Here is a 16346-nt window from a genome sequence, read left to right as displayed (position 1 = left end):
GACAAATAGGACAACTGACAAGAGAAACCGACGACTATAGAATACTGGCTACTGGCCGTGAATGCCGTGATGTTTTGTTTTGCATCGCGTCATCCTCACTCACCTCAGTGATATGGCATGGGATATTTCGTGGTTCAACCGTGTCTTTCTTGCGCTTTATTGTCTATTGTGTTTATTTATGCAGGAAAAGTGGAAAGCTTGGCGCTGAAACGTTTATTGTTAAAGTTTCTAACAGAAATGAATTGCAATTATTACAAACCACCTTTTATGAATAACAGGTTTCTATTATTTTTCTTCTTTTAGTATTTTCTTTTTTTGAATATAAAATTATTTCTTTGTTTTTTGCTTTTTCTTCGATTATTTTGTTTTTGTGTTCAAGTTAACATATCAGTTATAATGTTCTTTCCTAGAAAAACATACGCTTGGGATAATGGAAGAAGCAGGACATCTAAAAATGCACCCTGTCCAAAGTCAGAAGCTGAGACAAAAGTTACATCTCCTGTCCCACTTGAAACATATAATTCCAAAGTGAAATTGTTTTCATCTAGATGCCGATTAAGGAAGACAAATCGTACCACGGCAAAAATTTCAAAATATCATATTTTAGAGAGCAAGAATACAGAGCGAGATATATGTCGTAGCATTCTAAATACAGATATTGGACTCGGCAGCCATTACAAAAACGTTAACTTAGACAACGTTATTCCTGCATTGTCACCGATATTGAAATTATTCAAGATCCGGCATAATAAATTTAATTATTTCGATAAATTGAAATCTATAGCGGAAAATGGCCAAAGAAACGAAACCCAGAAATACAAAAATCAAGTTGATACCCGTTTACTGCAATCTTTCTTCAGCTCGCTATTGAATAAAAATGTTCCTCCTGAATTATTTGGCAAAAGGAATCGAAATGCTATAAATAGGACAATATGTCGTCTTTTAAAGACAGTTCCAGGAAAGATGACGATAAAAAGTGCCTTCAAAAGAACTGTACAACGAACGGAAAATGCTACTGGAGCATTACTAGACTTGCAACCATTGTTCAAGAAGCTGGATGTACGTTTATTGAAAGTTGAAGCAAATTTTTTATAGATGGTTTGAACAGGACCATTATCATCATTTCTATATATTAATTTGATAATTGAAGCGTCCAATATTGTCCGCAATATCTTTTTTCTAGATTTCTGACATTAGATGGTTACATTCAATTGATAACGGTATAGTACAATGGATAATTATATTGAAGCTATTGCATTGGTTTTTTACACAGTACGTTATAAAGATCTTACATAAATATGTGGTCTTGAAAGCAATTCATAAACAATGGGTTTACATTACAAAAGATAATTGGTGTAAAATGCAAGAAGAGTTTATACGGGAAAAAGAGAATACTCGTGGTCTCGTACCCGACACGAGACTAAATAAGAGACATAATATCGGGACATATAAATTTATTCCAGGTTCTTCTGGTTTGAGAGCTTTATTTATAACAAAGTACATAAACACCTATTTTTAATAAATTATTTCTTCAATACAATTTTATATATGCTACAAATGAATATAAATACTATTAGTAAAAAAAAATATATATATATATATATACTTACATGTGCACACAATTTTAGGTACGATGCTAAAGAAAAATATGACGATATTGACGTTGTCTTAAGATTTCTGCAACAATTATACGTGACATATTCTAATGAAAGTGGCATCCCAAGTGTAGCAAGCTGCAGAAAGGAGATTTCAAATTTTCTATACCCAAGATCTAAGAAACGATTATATTTCGTTTTATGTGACATTCAAGATGCATTTGGCTCGATAATACAACGTATAATTTATTATTCATCACATTTAACATATATTTATCATCAAGTATATCGATTACTTACATTTTAATATTTTCTTTCAGAAAAATTATATGATATTATCGTAATGTATTGCGAACGATTAGAAAGGTATCTTGCAGTGCGAACTTTTACCCTGTTAAAAACTAAAAGAAGCCAAAGAAAAAAATTCACGGTGCAAATTTTATCTTATAACCTTAGGAAACATATACCCCAAAACACAAAGATTACCAAAGAAAAACCTAAATTAGTTCAAACAAAAAAGTTGATTGATAAAATAAAGAAATTAATATTTCGTCAAAAGGTAAAATAAATATATATGAAATTAAAAAGTTAAATTAATATTCAATAATATTTTTATCGTAGGTTAAATTGAATGAACGAATATATTCAATAAAATTTGGTGTGCCACAAGGTGCATCGGTATCTCCGATTTTATCCGACATATATTACCAACACATGTCTGAAAAAATATTTTCTGAATATTTAAACAACAGTCTACTATGTAGATATGTAGACGACATACTATATGTTACTGAAAATGAACATTATGCAGCAAAGTAATTTTAATAATCTATTTAACAATCTACTTGTATTATTAGACACACGAACGCAAATACACATGCATAAAATATATTATAAAATTTTGTATTATAAATACAATACTTTTTACAGGTTTTTAGAAACCATTAAAAATGGAATACCTGAATATAACGTAAGATTCAATCCAAATAAAATCAAATCAAATGTAGGAATGATGCCTTACGGACGCACGAATGTAACGTTTCTAAAACAAATTTCTATTACATTGTAAAATTGGATCCGAAATTAAATGCTGAAACTGTTATTAATTATTCTACGTGTTATTATTTATTCTAAACTTTCCCTCAGTCACACAAAACATAGTGCACAATTAATTATTTATTTTATCTTACGTTAATATGTTTTAAATGTTACGCAATAACAGCTTACGAATGAAGTAAATCAATTATTGCACCGACCGCAACATTGTAAAATATGACACCGATGTACGTACAATCTTGAAAAAAATACATGGGGTTAAAATTGCGACGTTTGAATAGTTACATTAATTTTGATAAATTGTCTGGGTGTAAATGTAATCTCATTCTTCCATAATTTTGTTTCTTCTATAAATCAACTATATACAATACATATATGTATATCTATATATATAATACATGTGCTAACTAAGGCTGCGTCCAGAACTACGCTTATAATGCTCGAGCGTCGTTCTATCTTTGTTACTTGCAGAAAGTTGAACAAGGAGAGAGCACAGATCAACGAGATGGCAAGGCGTGGGGGAGAGGGGGGGGGGGAATTTGTGTTTATTAATTTATAGAAACTGTTTACTAAAAATTTAAAGATATATTTTATCGAAGAGAACATATACATTACAGTTATAATTTTAATTTGTTATCGTCTTATTGCCAATCTTGCGATATTCGTCGCTTATACATCTTACACGTGCGCATGAATTATCTATACATTCATATCGCTATGTATACACCTATCTTGTACTTGGCACAAGACACCGTGTCTCTTGATAAGCAAATGTAATATTAATAATAAATACATTACAAATTTAATAAACAATTTATGTTAATATTAAGTAATTATTATTAAGTAACAGTGAGAAATATATACATATTACGTATTCATTGTGACGCTTGAAAGATCATAACAATTATAAAAAAAATTTTAGATTACGAGGGAAGCGAGAATCGCGAGTTTGGAGTCGTCTGTAAGTTCTCAGAAATCGCTTCTGTTACGCGAGAAGCATGATAAGCGAGGTTGCAGTAGATATTCGAACAGCGCACAGCGGCAAAACGAGTTTGCGGTCGTTTGTAATTCCTCAGAAATCGCTCCTGTTACGCGGGAAGCATGACGAGCGAAGAGGTTGCGGTTGCAGTAGGTATTCTACAGCGGCTCGCCTACCCCTACTTTTACCCATCTCTTGAATAACGGCGCGGATGCCCAGCCTACGGCCAATCAGAGCGCTGGCAGGTATGCGTAGAAGGGGCAGTAGGCTCCCGCGCTTTGACCAATAGCAGCGTGACTAAGCGGAGGCAATGTGGGGAGGCAACACCCTCGTTTAGAATACCTCCGTCAACCTCCTTGCTTAACGTGCTATGCTAATACTTTTGCCGATTTAAACGGAGTTTTCAACACCGAGAATCGCCATTTTCACCTAACGGTTCATTTTAATATGTACTTTCAATCATTTTTATGATCTTTTGTGCATCTCTACGATACGTGATCAAATTCATCTAATTGTTTAATTTTAACCTATCATTGAAATATGAAATATCTTTTATTATTATATTCATTAATTATATTCGTTTAAATATTACGAGCAATTCACAGTAATTTACGTATGCGCCACGCAAAACGTTCCAACTAATTTCTCACGTTAAACATATGACATAGAGAATTGAAGGAATATACACGTAATGTACACAGTTTCCACGAAATAGCAATAAGATACATTACAATGACTTACATTATTTTGCTAAAAAATTTATAATTATTTAATAGAGATAACAGCAGAGAGAGAGATTATATGTATAGTTGTGTCAACGTATATTTTCTGAGACTCGTTTAGAATTAGGTGACACGAATTCAGAGCTTTGTTTCTCTCGTCAATCACCATTTTGACAGCATTTTAAAACATTCTGTCATCTATTTTTTTTTGAGAGAGCATGCTTCTCGTTCCCATTTCCAAATACAAGATATTACAAGTATAAAGATGTCGTCTGTCGGTGAGCTCAGTCTTTCTCGACGTCATAAAATAATATTATAAACTTTGCATTAAAAGATACTTGACATTATCAACATAAAAAATATGTCTTGTGAATCGTCCGTATACATATAAGTCGGAGTTTAGCGCTTTACCTCTTTCATATTCTAAAGCTTCTTATCGTTGAATTAATTATAAAGATAACGTGCTTTGCATTAACTTTTTCGCTCCTAACGCTGGCTATAACTGATATATAGCCGTATTAATTGATATATATTGATATACTAACTCCGCTTGTAGTGTATTAAATATATAATAAGGTTTAAAATAATATGATGGTATATAATTTTAAATAGATATTGTTTTTATGTAAAACAAAATCTCGTTTTACTTTTATGCTTGAAAAATTATATTTTTAATGCAACAAATTAGGATTGTGATGTCAGTACCGAGCACCTCCGTTGCTCCAAGACGAACATTGCGGCGCGGCGGCCTACGCTGCCGTATATCTCATAAGTCATGATCGTTATTCAGCCGACGCTGTCGTAGCGAAAAGGTTAAAGAACACTTGGCATTGTTCATATATCATAAGTATTCTATTCTGTATTTCAACATACGCTCTCAAACAAGATTGAACGATAAAGAGTTATATAAAATGCCTTTGCATAATGCGTTATAGCCAACGAAAAAAAGGAAGCTATTATACGAATGCCGTCGCTCGCGGTCGGCCGCGGCGGGAAGACGGTCCGAAATGCTGCAAAACGACGCGGGACTGATAAATCTCTAAAAATACGTTTATTTTATCATTGTTATGTGTCCTTTAATGTGAGGCGTGCTCTCTCGAACAAGAATAAACGATTAAAAGTTATAAAATGCCTCTGCATAATGTTAGATAGCCAACGAAAAAAAGGAAGCTACGAATGCCGTCGCTCGCGCTTGGCGTAAAGACGGTCCAAAATGCGACGGACGATACGAAACTAAATCTCAAGAAATACGTTTATCTTATCATTGTTATGTGTTTTTTAATGTGAGGCATGCTCTCTCAAACAAGATTGAACGATAAAGAGTTATATAAAATGCCTTTGCATAATGCGTTATAGCCAACGATTAATAAGTTCTTCAGCAATCACCACAGATATAAACATCATTCATAAACGACGCATAAAATATTGTAATTAGCGCCAATGTGATTAGCGTGATTGCAATATCATTAATAATATACATCTCACATTAAAGAGGAAGCTGTGACAATGTAAACGACGCTGCTTTGGAAGCAGGCCACTCGTTATACTTAAATTTAAATCAGTTAGCGAAAACACCAAAATATTTACGACGCGCGCCGGCATTTCCGGACTCGGCGATTTAGGTCAAGGCCATGCAATTCAGAAAGTGGATCAATAACGTACAGCTGTTCGTGACGAAACTGTTCCCCTCCCCGCGCCGCCCGCCGCCAGCCGTTCGCCGCTCAAGTTAGGTCAAGGCCATGTGTCGCTGGCTATAATTGGCGCGAGGAAGTCTTCCCTATCGTTTATCGCAAATATCTGGGCAACCACCGAAGATATAGAGATGATTCAAAAAGGACACTTTAGTTTATACTCCGCACCCCATTGGAATATCTCGATTTTATTACTAACAATTGCGTCCTTCCGTTTATTTAACACGATAAAGCGCGCGCGTGCCGTAAAGATCGGGCGCAAAATAATTTCTGACTTTCGTAAAACGCTTATATCTCGGCAACCGTAAATGATAGAAAGACGATTAAAAAAAGACTTTGTACTTCGTATTTTGCCCTATTGGTATTACTCACGTGCATTACTCGCAATATGTACTTTCGTTTATTGAAGCAATAAAGCGCGAGCTGGCCAAGAGAATCGCGCGCCTCGCCGCATTCATCATTTTCATTAAACGCTTATATCTCGGCAATCGTAAAAGACAGAAAGATGATTCAAAAAGCACTTTTTATAGATCGTGCAGCTCTACTCTATTAGAATTGCTCACTTTTATTATTGCCAATTATTTATTTCCGTTTATTAAGACGAAACAGCGCGCAAAATCTTGAGGATTCGGGCGCCGAGCGAGTTTTTATTTTTATAAAACGCTTGTATTTCGGCAACCGCAAATGATAGAAAGACGATTCGACAAGCACTCGTTAGTTTGAAATCTGCCCTATTGGAATTAGTCATTTTTAATACTGGCAATTTTTGATTATACTAACAATAAAGTAAGGCGAGAAAGCGCGCGAGATCTTAAGGGGATCCTAAAGCCGTCTGTAATACCGGTTTTTTTCTTAACGCATATCTTTTTATTGGCTTTATGGATTTAAAAATCCTTCTCCAAAGTTTAAGTACGCATCAAAATCTAGGTCACGGTGGTCGAATTTATATCGAAAACGAAAAACGAAACGCGTGCGCCGAGCGACTTTTCATTTTCATTACACACTTATGGTATACTATACATATATCTCTCGGCAATCATACATGATAGAAAAACACTACAAAATGGTTTTAGCCTTTTTTCTCGTTTTGAATGTTTTCTTTAAGCTGATTGCATGATTTTTTGTTGAGTATTTTTGTTGCACGCCGACTATGGAACTATATCAATATCCGAATCATTTTTGGCTAAAATTATATGGAATAAATATGTTCTCGTCAAGAGATATAAGGTAAATTTATATTATTTGTTCATTGTTGTCAAAATCGCCAATGTGCCACTTAATATTGTCAATTTATATAGGTATAATAGTGTCAATAGTGAAACTATATGCTTTTTATCGTTGCGGTTGATTTACCAACAGTCGCCAAAGTAGCCAATTGACACACACACACACACGTGTGTTCGTTTGATAATATATTCGTTTGATACGGCCATTGTCCGACACACGACAGAAGGACTTTATTGATCCTGTAATTCCATCCATCGAAGTATATCAATAGAACTGTAGAAGAACAATATGTTCAGAGAGAACTGCAGGGAACTTTCAACGTTTCATCCATTTGCACCATTGCCTTTAATAATTCTCTCTGTAAGCGTTCTGTCGGCACCGTCACAAAATTATTTTAATTGCTCGCTTATAGCCGTAGTTAATGGCCGTAGTTAATGTCGAACATAAGCTTAATAAAAGGCTGTGCCTCTTGAGCCTATAAGGTTTTATATTATATCTTTCTCTTTTTTTTTTATCTATAGTTACAAGATACTTATTCTTAAAAAAGTGTTTCTTTGCAACAATTTTTTCTGTTACTTGAGTAATACTAATAACAACAATTCCATGTTTTTTTCGTGTTCTCGAAACTGTTTTCTTCATCTTTTTCAAATGTCTTAATTTATTTAAAAAGTAAACTTAACAAAACTAAAATTTAAGATGTTTTGTGTTGCGCGTACACATGTGGAAAGTTTGTATTAGATATATGGTATAAATATTAATAATAATTAAGAAATTGAAAAAAAATTATTAAGAATATTTTTATTCTTACGAAAGATATTAAATGGTATATAACATTCTCTTATAATATAAAAGCATAAAAATTTTATTATGCGTATACGTATTATGTATACTTATTATTACATTCGAATTGTGCAGTTTAAAAATTTAGTAATTTTCGAAGCGGAATGGGATGTTCTCTTGTCATCTCGTTCATCTGTTAGCTGTTACGTATCTAAGGCCTTTCTAGACACGCGCACTTTTGCAAATGTCTCGTTCATTTTAAATGTCACCAGCATTCATTTATATAGCATATATATTTTTATTATTTTATATTTTACGTGACAGGGGGACGAAAAAGAAGTGTTTCGTCTTTATATTATGTGAATTCCGCGAGTTATACTTTGACCGTGACACATATCATGCGAAGAAGCTTCGCACGTTATGATGTGAGTATAGTGCAAACAATTAATAATACATATATATTAATCATGAGTGATTTTGAATCTTGTCTACGCGAAAATATTGCATATCTTATATCTATACATATATAATTTAATATATTTAATCGAATATGCAGAGGCAGTTTGATACTTGTACAACCGCCGAAGACGATTCGTATTTTTCATCGGATCTCGATCTACCGAAACCAAAGTAATATGTTTGCTCTAATCTTAATCTATTTATATATCTTAAAAAAGCTGTGTAATCACTGATCTCTTGTATCTTCCAAGAGTGACACAATCTTGTCGAAAATTGCGACTTACTTGTCGAGCATCTAGAAACGAGAAGAACGATCAACTAGACTTTCTCAAATTGCCGTCAAAATCATTACATTTCTGTCGAGATCCAGTTGTTAATAGACAAGTCGTCGAAGCAAAATTATGTAAGTGATGTAAGTGTTAATAAAGTTCAAATATACGAGTTTCAAATATTTGATAAGAGAGTTCATATATTGCTTGACAAAAGCGTTTTATGTAAAATTTTTGTTTGTCATTATATATTTGATACGCACATATTATTTTGTGGAGACACATTTTAGTTACCAGAGAAGTCGACCAGGTTGCCGCGTCGCGACATATCTCAAATATTGAATCTTCTGCTTCAAATATCTGTCAGAAAAAGTATGAAGTAAGATATGAGGTATATATAATATTAAGTAATTGTATATATTTAGAATACTTTGAATTGAATCCTTTTGTATCAAAAGTATGTTAACATTTGGCACATTGTGTGTCATTCGCATTGCAGTCATTGCTTAATAATGTCTAATTTTAATCATCTGGAATAAAATATATATTTTAACGATTAACGATTTAAATTAATAAAAGTTTAACGTTTCTCATCTTATAAAGAAATTCTTATAAAGAATCAACGTAAATTTTTTCTAGGATACTAATTAATATGCAAAAATGAATTTAAAGATATACTATTGTATACTATATGTGTTTTGATGAACTGTTTCTTAGCCACAAGGGGTAACTTTCGAAGAAAAGCATTCGAGCAATGGTGAAAAGTTTGAACGTAAACTCAATGAGAAAATTTGGTAACTATTTAAAAAATTACCAAACATACATTCTCTCTCTTACTCCTAGCCGCTTTAAAGTTTTGAGGGGCGCAAGTTGTTTTTATTATCTTGGTTGAAGCGCCTAATGCATTGCGCTGATAACAGGAAACAAAGCAGTACACCACGGATCGTAAGGGCTATTCGACAAAACAGCAAGAAACGTGAGTTAATTGCTAAAGCTAGAATTTTTAGAAATTAATTTCGATTATGTTAATATTATTATATTAATTTTTTAGTCGATCCAAAAGCAATTCGATCGGCAACGTCCTATCAACCACGCACAGGCAACAGTAAAAGCAGCGTTGTCGTACTTTATCACGGTAGATTCAATATACCTCCTGCATCGTCCTCTTCGAAGGCTCTTGTGCTTTCGAAACTTTCGAAATCCGATCAGACAGTACAAACATCGCAAATATCGCGATCGGAAGTTACAAGTCCTGCATCACCTGATAAGTAAGTGAATGAGTAAGCGATATCGATGCGGTGAAAAAAATTTTAAGAGATTATTCCGTAAAGAAAGGCAATATATTTGACCGGTTTAAGTTATCTTTACACGGAAAATATGTTTAAAAAGGGCAAAAATCATAGAAACTCCGGAAACTCTGTCTCCGAGATATCCACTACGTCGACGAAAAACTTGCAAAAGATATCGCCATACATCAAGACAACAGCCTTCTCTGAACGTAAACATTTATCACGCGAATCGAGTAGAGCGATTTGTATCGCCGTTGCAACATCAGTGGACTCCACTTGAAAAGCAAATAGGAATAAATTCCAAGTATAAGAATCTAGAGTTCACAAACGAGCTTTCCAAAGATTCTGTCAGGCCGCAATCGAGAACAATTACTTGTCATATCAACGAACGCGCAACGAATCAAAGATCGCATAAATGTATCAAAGAAGAAAAAACTTGGGAAAAACGATGCTCACTCGTTGAAGCCGCCGCTTCAAAACCTATGGACCATCGTCCAGAGTAAATAATTTGGGGAATAGATTGGGTATATAACAGAATCGAAGGTAATACATAGAAGCGATGTGTAATATAACTTTGCAGGAAAGTGGAGACGGAATACACAAAAAGGCAAAAGCAATCGTCACCTTGCTTGAATCTGGGTTTGCCGATACAGCAGCAGATACAAATTCATCCCAAAGAAACGAGCGTTATCCCAAAGAAATCAGCATTTGTCGTGAATGGGATTGGCGAGACGAGTCGTGTGTTTCCCTTCCAAGCTACGCCTAGTGGTAATCTCAAGATCATTCCGAATCAGGTAAGAAAGATCTCGTTTCAGCAGATGCTATAATGAAATCTTTTCAGAAATATCGGTCTCGAAGCAGACGTAGCATAGTCGTTTTAGGTTGTATTCGAGTCGAACAAGTTCAGCGTTTTAGTTGCTGATCCGCGACATACAAAGGTCAACGTCAAGGCCGAGCTTAATCGACCAGGTGTTAACATTGGCACATCCGTTTCTGACTCTTCGAATCGAACAAGATATATCGATCTCCCGCCTGGCATTACGCCGTCGACGATCGATCAGCTGCAGGTGAAACTCAAGGTCTTTTTATAGTTTTCTAGTTTTGATATCGTCTAAATGTTATTTGGTCTGTGCAACACACACACAGGCACAGAAAAAGTTACCATATATCGAAGGAAGCTATAGATCACGAACGCAACCAAGTACAAAGTTTTATTCATCAGAAATGGAACAAAATCATTCGGTACAATCGACATCCCATCAACTTCCTCCAATGAACGAAGTACCACTCGCCTCGTTAGTTTTTTTTAATTTAAATTTTACAAAATTTACAAATGTAAAATTTAAGGACACGTTTATATATGTCACAATTTTAATTGATATTCATCTCCTTATTCTAGTCTTGGTTATTTTCTGTTTTAAACAGGTTGGGATTTACAAATGAGCAACCGATCAATTGGAATAATATAATTCTTCCTGAAAAGACTGACTTGTATCAGGAATTAGCTAGACGTATCATAAATTATAAGTAAGAAAAGAGAGAGAATCTTAAATAATATATATCACTTTGCAAGTGTCTTTTAACTAAATAACTTTCATGTTATTTAGTAAGGAATAATTTAAGTTGTATAATATTATGCTATGCTTTATGTGAGCAACAGTTTATTATAAATTAAATTATATTAAGAGGTAAGCATTTCTTTATTTATTCTACCAAGGAATGCTGACTGTGTCGTTCGAATTGATCATGATGAGTTTCATTGCCACCTCCTTGTTCTGCAAAGTTACAGTATATTTTTCGACGAAAAAAATCGCAAGGATATCGACTTGTCCGGCGTAAGATTTTATCTAAGTTGTAATACTTGATTAGATTTTAGGTAAAATAAATAATTTTAGAAAATATTTTTGAAATTTGAAAAAAACTTTGGCTATCTTAAACTTTGAAAATTTTTGTGTAAAAGAAATTCTAAAAATGCGATTTATTACATGCACAAAATGTAGAGCAGCGTGACTTCCAAGGCTTTCTCTATTATTTATGACTGGATGATAAGTCCAATTAATGAAAGTTACCAGCTGTTACGAAGAGATAATATATTAGAAATTTTTATGGCTGCACAATATCTGGGTATCAAAGGTGCTATAATTTATCTGATATCTCAAATTTTTATTTTTAAATAGAATAAATTTTTGCTTTTTACATAGAAATAAACGATTTGACATAAGATAAACATTCAAATGAAATATATAAAAAAATGTAATAAAATTTTTCACGGATTCCTTATTAAAAACATATACATTGCATATCACGTAAAGAATTAGAAGAGCAATGCTGGGCATTCATTGACAATGACGAGCTCTTTTCCGAAGATACTGCTTTTCTATTATACTTGGAAGCAAAGAAGATCGGAAATACTGCGGTAATGGAACTGATGGTGCCGAGAATAATGAAATTTTTCTTGATGCTCGTTAGCACAAAGGATTTTTTGGAATTGTCAACAGACGAATTGTGCTTACTGTTGAAATCTAATTATATTTGCGTCAATAGGTATTATAATCATATTTTTTTCGTTGAACTTTGAATACATTTTATGCATAAGAAAATTTTATAGATAATTATACAGTCGAGTTATATTTAAAATGTCGATATCTATACTTGAAATTTTATTTATTAATGAGAAATTGTTTGTTTAAACCTTGCTTAATAAATAATGTAATAATAAGTAATATAAATTATGATAATAAATAATATAATATTAAGCATATACATCTTTTTTTGTCTCACACAGTGAAATGGAAGTTCTAATGTCTGCCGTAAGATGGTTAATGCACGATTGGAATGAAAGAAAGCAATACATGTTAGAAGTGCTGAAATGTGTTAGATTTGGACTTATAGCTCCGTGGCAATTAGTAGATGTCAAAAGAAATCCTGAAAATCCAGAATTTATGGAATTGATGTCTTACCCTGAAGTACAAAAAATGGTGGATGATGGTCTCGCGTATGAATTTTATTTACAATTTGAAAAGCTCTAAATTAATCCAAGTATGAATTATGAACGTAGAATACAACCAAGCCATAATTAATATAAAAATTTATAGGTTTGTTATTATAAAATATTGGTACGGTAATCAAACTGAAGATTACTACCACTGGATAGATTTGCTCGGACTTAGCGAGCCGACTAATCGCAACTGGGCAGGAGAAGACAAAGTAATTCAAGCTACGTTAATTCAAGCATCTACATCTTTTATTTAATATGTGATACGTTATTTTTCACACAACAATTGTTACAAACTTTATTTAAAATAGCAAAAAATGTAAAATTTGTACAATTCGCAATCTATTACTTGCATAATATACATATTTCTTGTTTCAGAACTATGTTACGTATCGTGAATTTCTGTTATATCTCGAAGAGTATCAAAAAACAAACATCTCGGAGATAAAAGCAAAAAAGATTCAAACAAAACCCACACCTCCTAATTCTCCTCCTAAAGATAGTTCACTATTATCTCTAATAGAGAGAACACATGCAAATTGCAATAAAAATCACTGTTGCACAGATTCACATCTTTTAGGTATATAAATTAATGCAAAAATATTAACACTATAAATGTCATATATTAAGTAAGTGTCTAATAATTTAATACTATACAATTTGTAATTGATAACGATAAATAAATTTTGCAGTGTCGCAGAATTTGTTATGTTTTTATACATTCTCGGGAAAAATTCTTTCTATCTTTGAAAAATTTGACAATTTAGCAATTTAGATTATAATACTATTTGATACTATTTGATATTTTTATTAATATATATTTATTCTATGTTTATGCTTATTTTTAGAGCAATACACAATGCAAACTAGAGAACCAAAAAAATATGTATCAAAAAACGCAACTTCATCGAGCATGGTCATGTCACCTGAAATGTTAACTGATTGTCTTAGTAATATGGGTAGAAATAATAATATAAGAGCGGTGAGTAAGCTTTAATACGACAGTTTAATTTTAAGTTATAAAGACAAAGAGAATTTTATCATAAATAAAGACATTTGTTAACTTTATTTTTACATTATTCCTTTTATTATATATGTATATTACGCTGTGTGTGTGTATTGTTTTACATATAAATTGATTTTGATAATTACGAGTACCGATTGTATATATATATATATATATATATATATATATATATATATATAATTTTGCAAATTAATTTATATATATAATAAGATTATTTTTAACAGATATTTTTATATAAAACTAAGGATTCATTAATAATTATAGTAATTTATAATTAAATATTTTTATTCACATTAGAGTAATGTTATGTTTTTATTCGTAGAACAAAGCACAGTTCGAGGGAAATCGAAACAATAAATATATTGTTCATGATACAAAATATTGCGAGTCAGGTGATTTACCACGAAAATCTTTGGACTTTTTGAAGAATGCGAAATGTATGTACGAACATCATCAGCGTGAGGTGCCGATGGTATAAATGTTTTTTTGGACCTTACAAAAATATAAGAAATACTTATAAATTAAGAAATAATGAAAGAGAAAAATGTAAGAAATTAAAAAAAGAAAAATTTGAACATATATATATTATTTTTTATTTTAAAATTTTAAAAGGCAATGATATACTAAATGTATATCGAAAGTGCATTGAATGCGATATATCTAGTATTTGAGGATTAATTCAAAGGTTTAGGTTTTATTTCTAATTCTTTCATTATATCCAATATTTTACATGTTGTACTTTATTGTCGCGTGTAACAAAAATGGAGTCATGGAGATGAATTTAAATGCATATTACATATCTTTTTGATGTATATAATATGCAGAGAAATATATAGAAAAGTACAAAAGAAGATATTATATATCATCAAGTGTTGTAAATGTATGAGTAAATGTACAACCAAATGAGCAAAAAGACTCTATTATTGTACATATATCTATCCAAATCATGTATTGCATGTATACCTATATGTATAATTATGTGACTATATATAGGTTACTGATAAATCGACGTATGAAGGCCGACAAGAAAGGAATGTTTCTAACCGCAAATACTGGGAACAAAATGTTATATTTCCCATAAAAGAACAACAAAAAGTTATAAACAAATCAAGATGTACGAAAGATCATTCTGATTCAGCCAAATCTGAAGAAGAAGCAGCCACTATGATACAAGCTACGTACAGAGGATATAAAGTCAGAAGAAAATTTGATGAAGTTAGTGAATATTAAACAATCATGGTTTGCATATGCATTGAAAATAGAAAAACAAAGAGTTTCTTTAGTTATTTATTTTTAGATATTTATTTTATACATAAAATAAGAATAAAAATAAATGTTCTAGATTTAAGATAACGAAAGCGATAACATTTCATTAAACTATACGATTAAAGTTTGAACAAATGATATATAATTCTAAAAAGAATGTACAAATAATTTACATTAATTTTTTAGAGATAATTGTCTAGCTCTTCATATTTTTTTTCTTAAATTTTATTATGAAATATTGCTATCATAAAAATAAAAGTTTAAAGTATACATGTGATATAATTACCATAATAATAGGTGATTATTTCATATCATAGATTAAGAAATCGTCCTTAGAAGGAAAACAGAATGCTCAAAAAGTGGCTGAGCTGTTATCTATGTCGACGAGTCAATGCGGATGGTCACTTCAGAAATCATTAAATCCAGTCAAATCCAACAATATTGCGAATCATATGAAGTATGAAAACACGTTACATTATATCTAAAGAAAAATGTAAATTAGTTTTGTGATGTAACAAAAATGTTTAGTAATAAATATATATACAGAAATAACTTTCTTTCTTTATGTGTAAAAGAATACATTGTCTAGTTTTATACATATAATTCGTTGGAAAGTAAGGTACTGTTATAGAATACACTTGTCGCGTAAATAAGAGCATTAATACATGTAAAACATGAAAATGCGGCAATCATATATTTCATATAGGCGCGCGCTAGCTCTCTCTCCCTTTCTCCCTTCCCCTCCCTCTCTCTCTCTCTTTTTCTCTCTCTCTCTCTCTCTCTCTCTCTCTCTTTCTCTCTCGTAGGCGATCGTTGTAAGCTCGATCACCGGCGTGGTGTAGAAATAAAGATCGTGATGCGGATATAATCACACACACACACACGCACGCACACACACACACACACACACACACACACACACACACACACACACACACACACACACACACACACACACACACACACACACACACACACACACACAAATGTG

At 32.3% G+C, this 16346-nt stretch overlaps 2 protein-coding genes across 6 annotated transcripts; both read left to right on the top strand.

Moving 5' to 3' along the window:
- Positions 1 to 76: 76 nt before the first annotated feature.
- On the top strand, positions 77 to 2704 carry Tert (telomerase reverse transcriptase). Of its 5 annotated transcripts, none has more exons than XM_077409175.1 (7): positions 77 to 278; positions 411 to 1059; positions 1184 to 1272; positions 1629 to 1834; positions 1916 to 2154; positions 2217 to 2410; positions 2526 to 2704. In XM_077409175.1, the coding sequence occupies exons 1-7, from the start codon at positions 118 to 120 to the stop codon at positions 2662 to 2664; spliced, it is 1677 nt and encodes a 558-aa protein (XP_077265301.1). In that variant the 5' UTR covers positions 77 to 117; the 3' UTR covers positions 2665 to 2704. The 5 variants fall into 5 exon arrangements, with proteins under 5 accessions (XP_077265301.1, XP_077265300.1, XP_077265298.1 ...); XM_077409174.1 differs by having other exon boundaries at positions 1184 to 1497; positions 1916 to 2025; XM_077409172.1 differs by having other exon boundaries at positions 1184 to 1497.
- A 5890-nt stretch (positions 2705 to 8594) lies between these two features.
- LOC143899279 (uncharacterized) lies at positions 8595 to 16255 on the top strand. The gene is made up of 21 exons (XM_077409467.1): positions 8595 to 8680; positions 8761 to 8912; positions 9069 to 9157; positions 9496 to 9572; positions 9672 to 9754; positions 9830 to 10046; positions 10168 to 10566; positions 10648 to 10861; positions 10949 to 11134; positions 11214 to 11362; positions 11493 to 11594; positions 11785 to 11902; positions 12068 to 12200; positions 12380 to 12611; positions 12853 to 13062; positions 13163 to 13274; positions 13441 to 13642; positions 13911 to 14044; positions 14412 to 14561; positions 15083 to 15304; positions 15673 to 16255. Exons 1-21 carry the CDS (start codon positions 8601 to 8603, stop codon positions 15838 to 15840), a joined length of 3429 nt encoding a protein of 1142 aa, XP_077265593.1. The 5' UTR covers positions 8595 to 8600; the 3' UTR covers positions 15841 to 16255.
- Positions 16256 to 16346: the final 91 nt, after the last annotated feature.

Source organism: Temnothorax americanus, unplaced genomic scaffold (genome assembly GCF_048541705.1).
Source record: "Temnothorax americanus isolate GAGA-0224 unplaced genomic scaffold, ASM4854170v1 Scaffold26, whole genome shotgun sequence".
NCBI lineage: Eukaryota > Metazoa > Arthropoda > Insecta > Hymenoptera > Formicidae > Temnothorax > Temnothorax americanus.
This window is presented reverse-complemented; position numbering and strand designations above follow the sequence as displayed.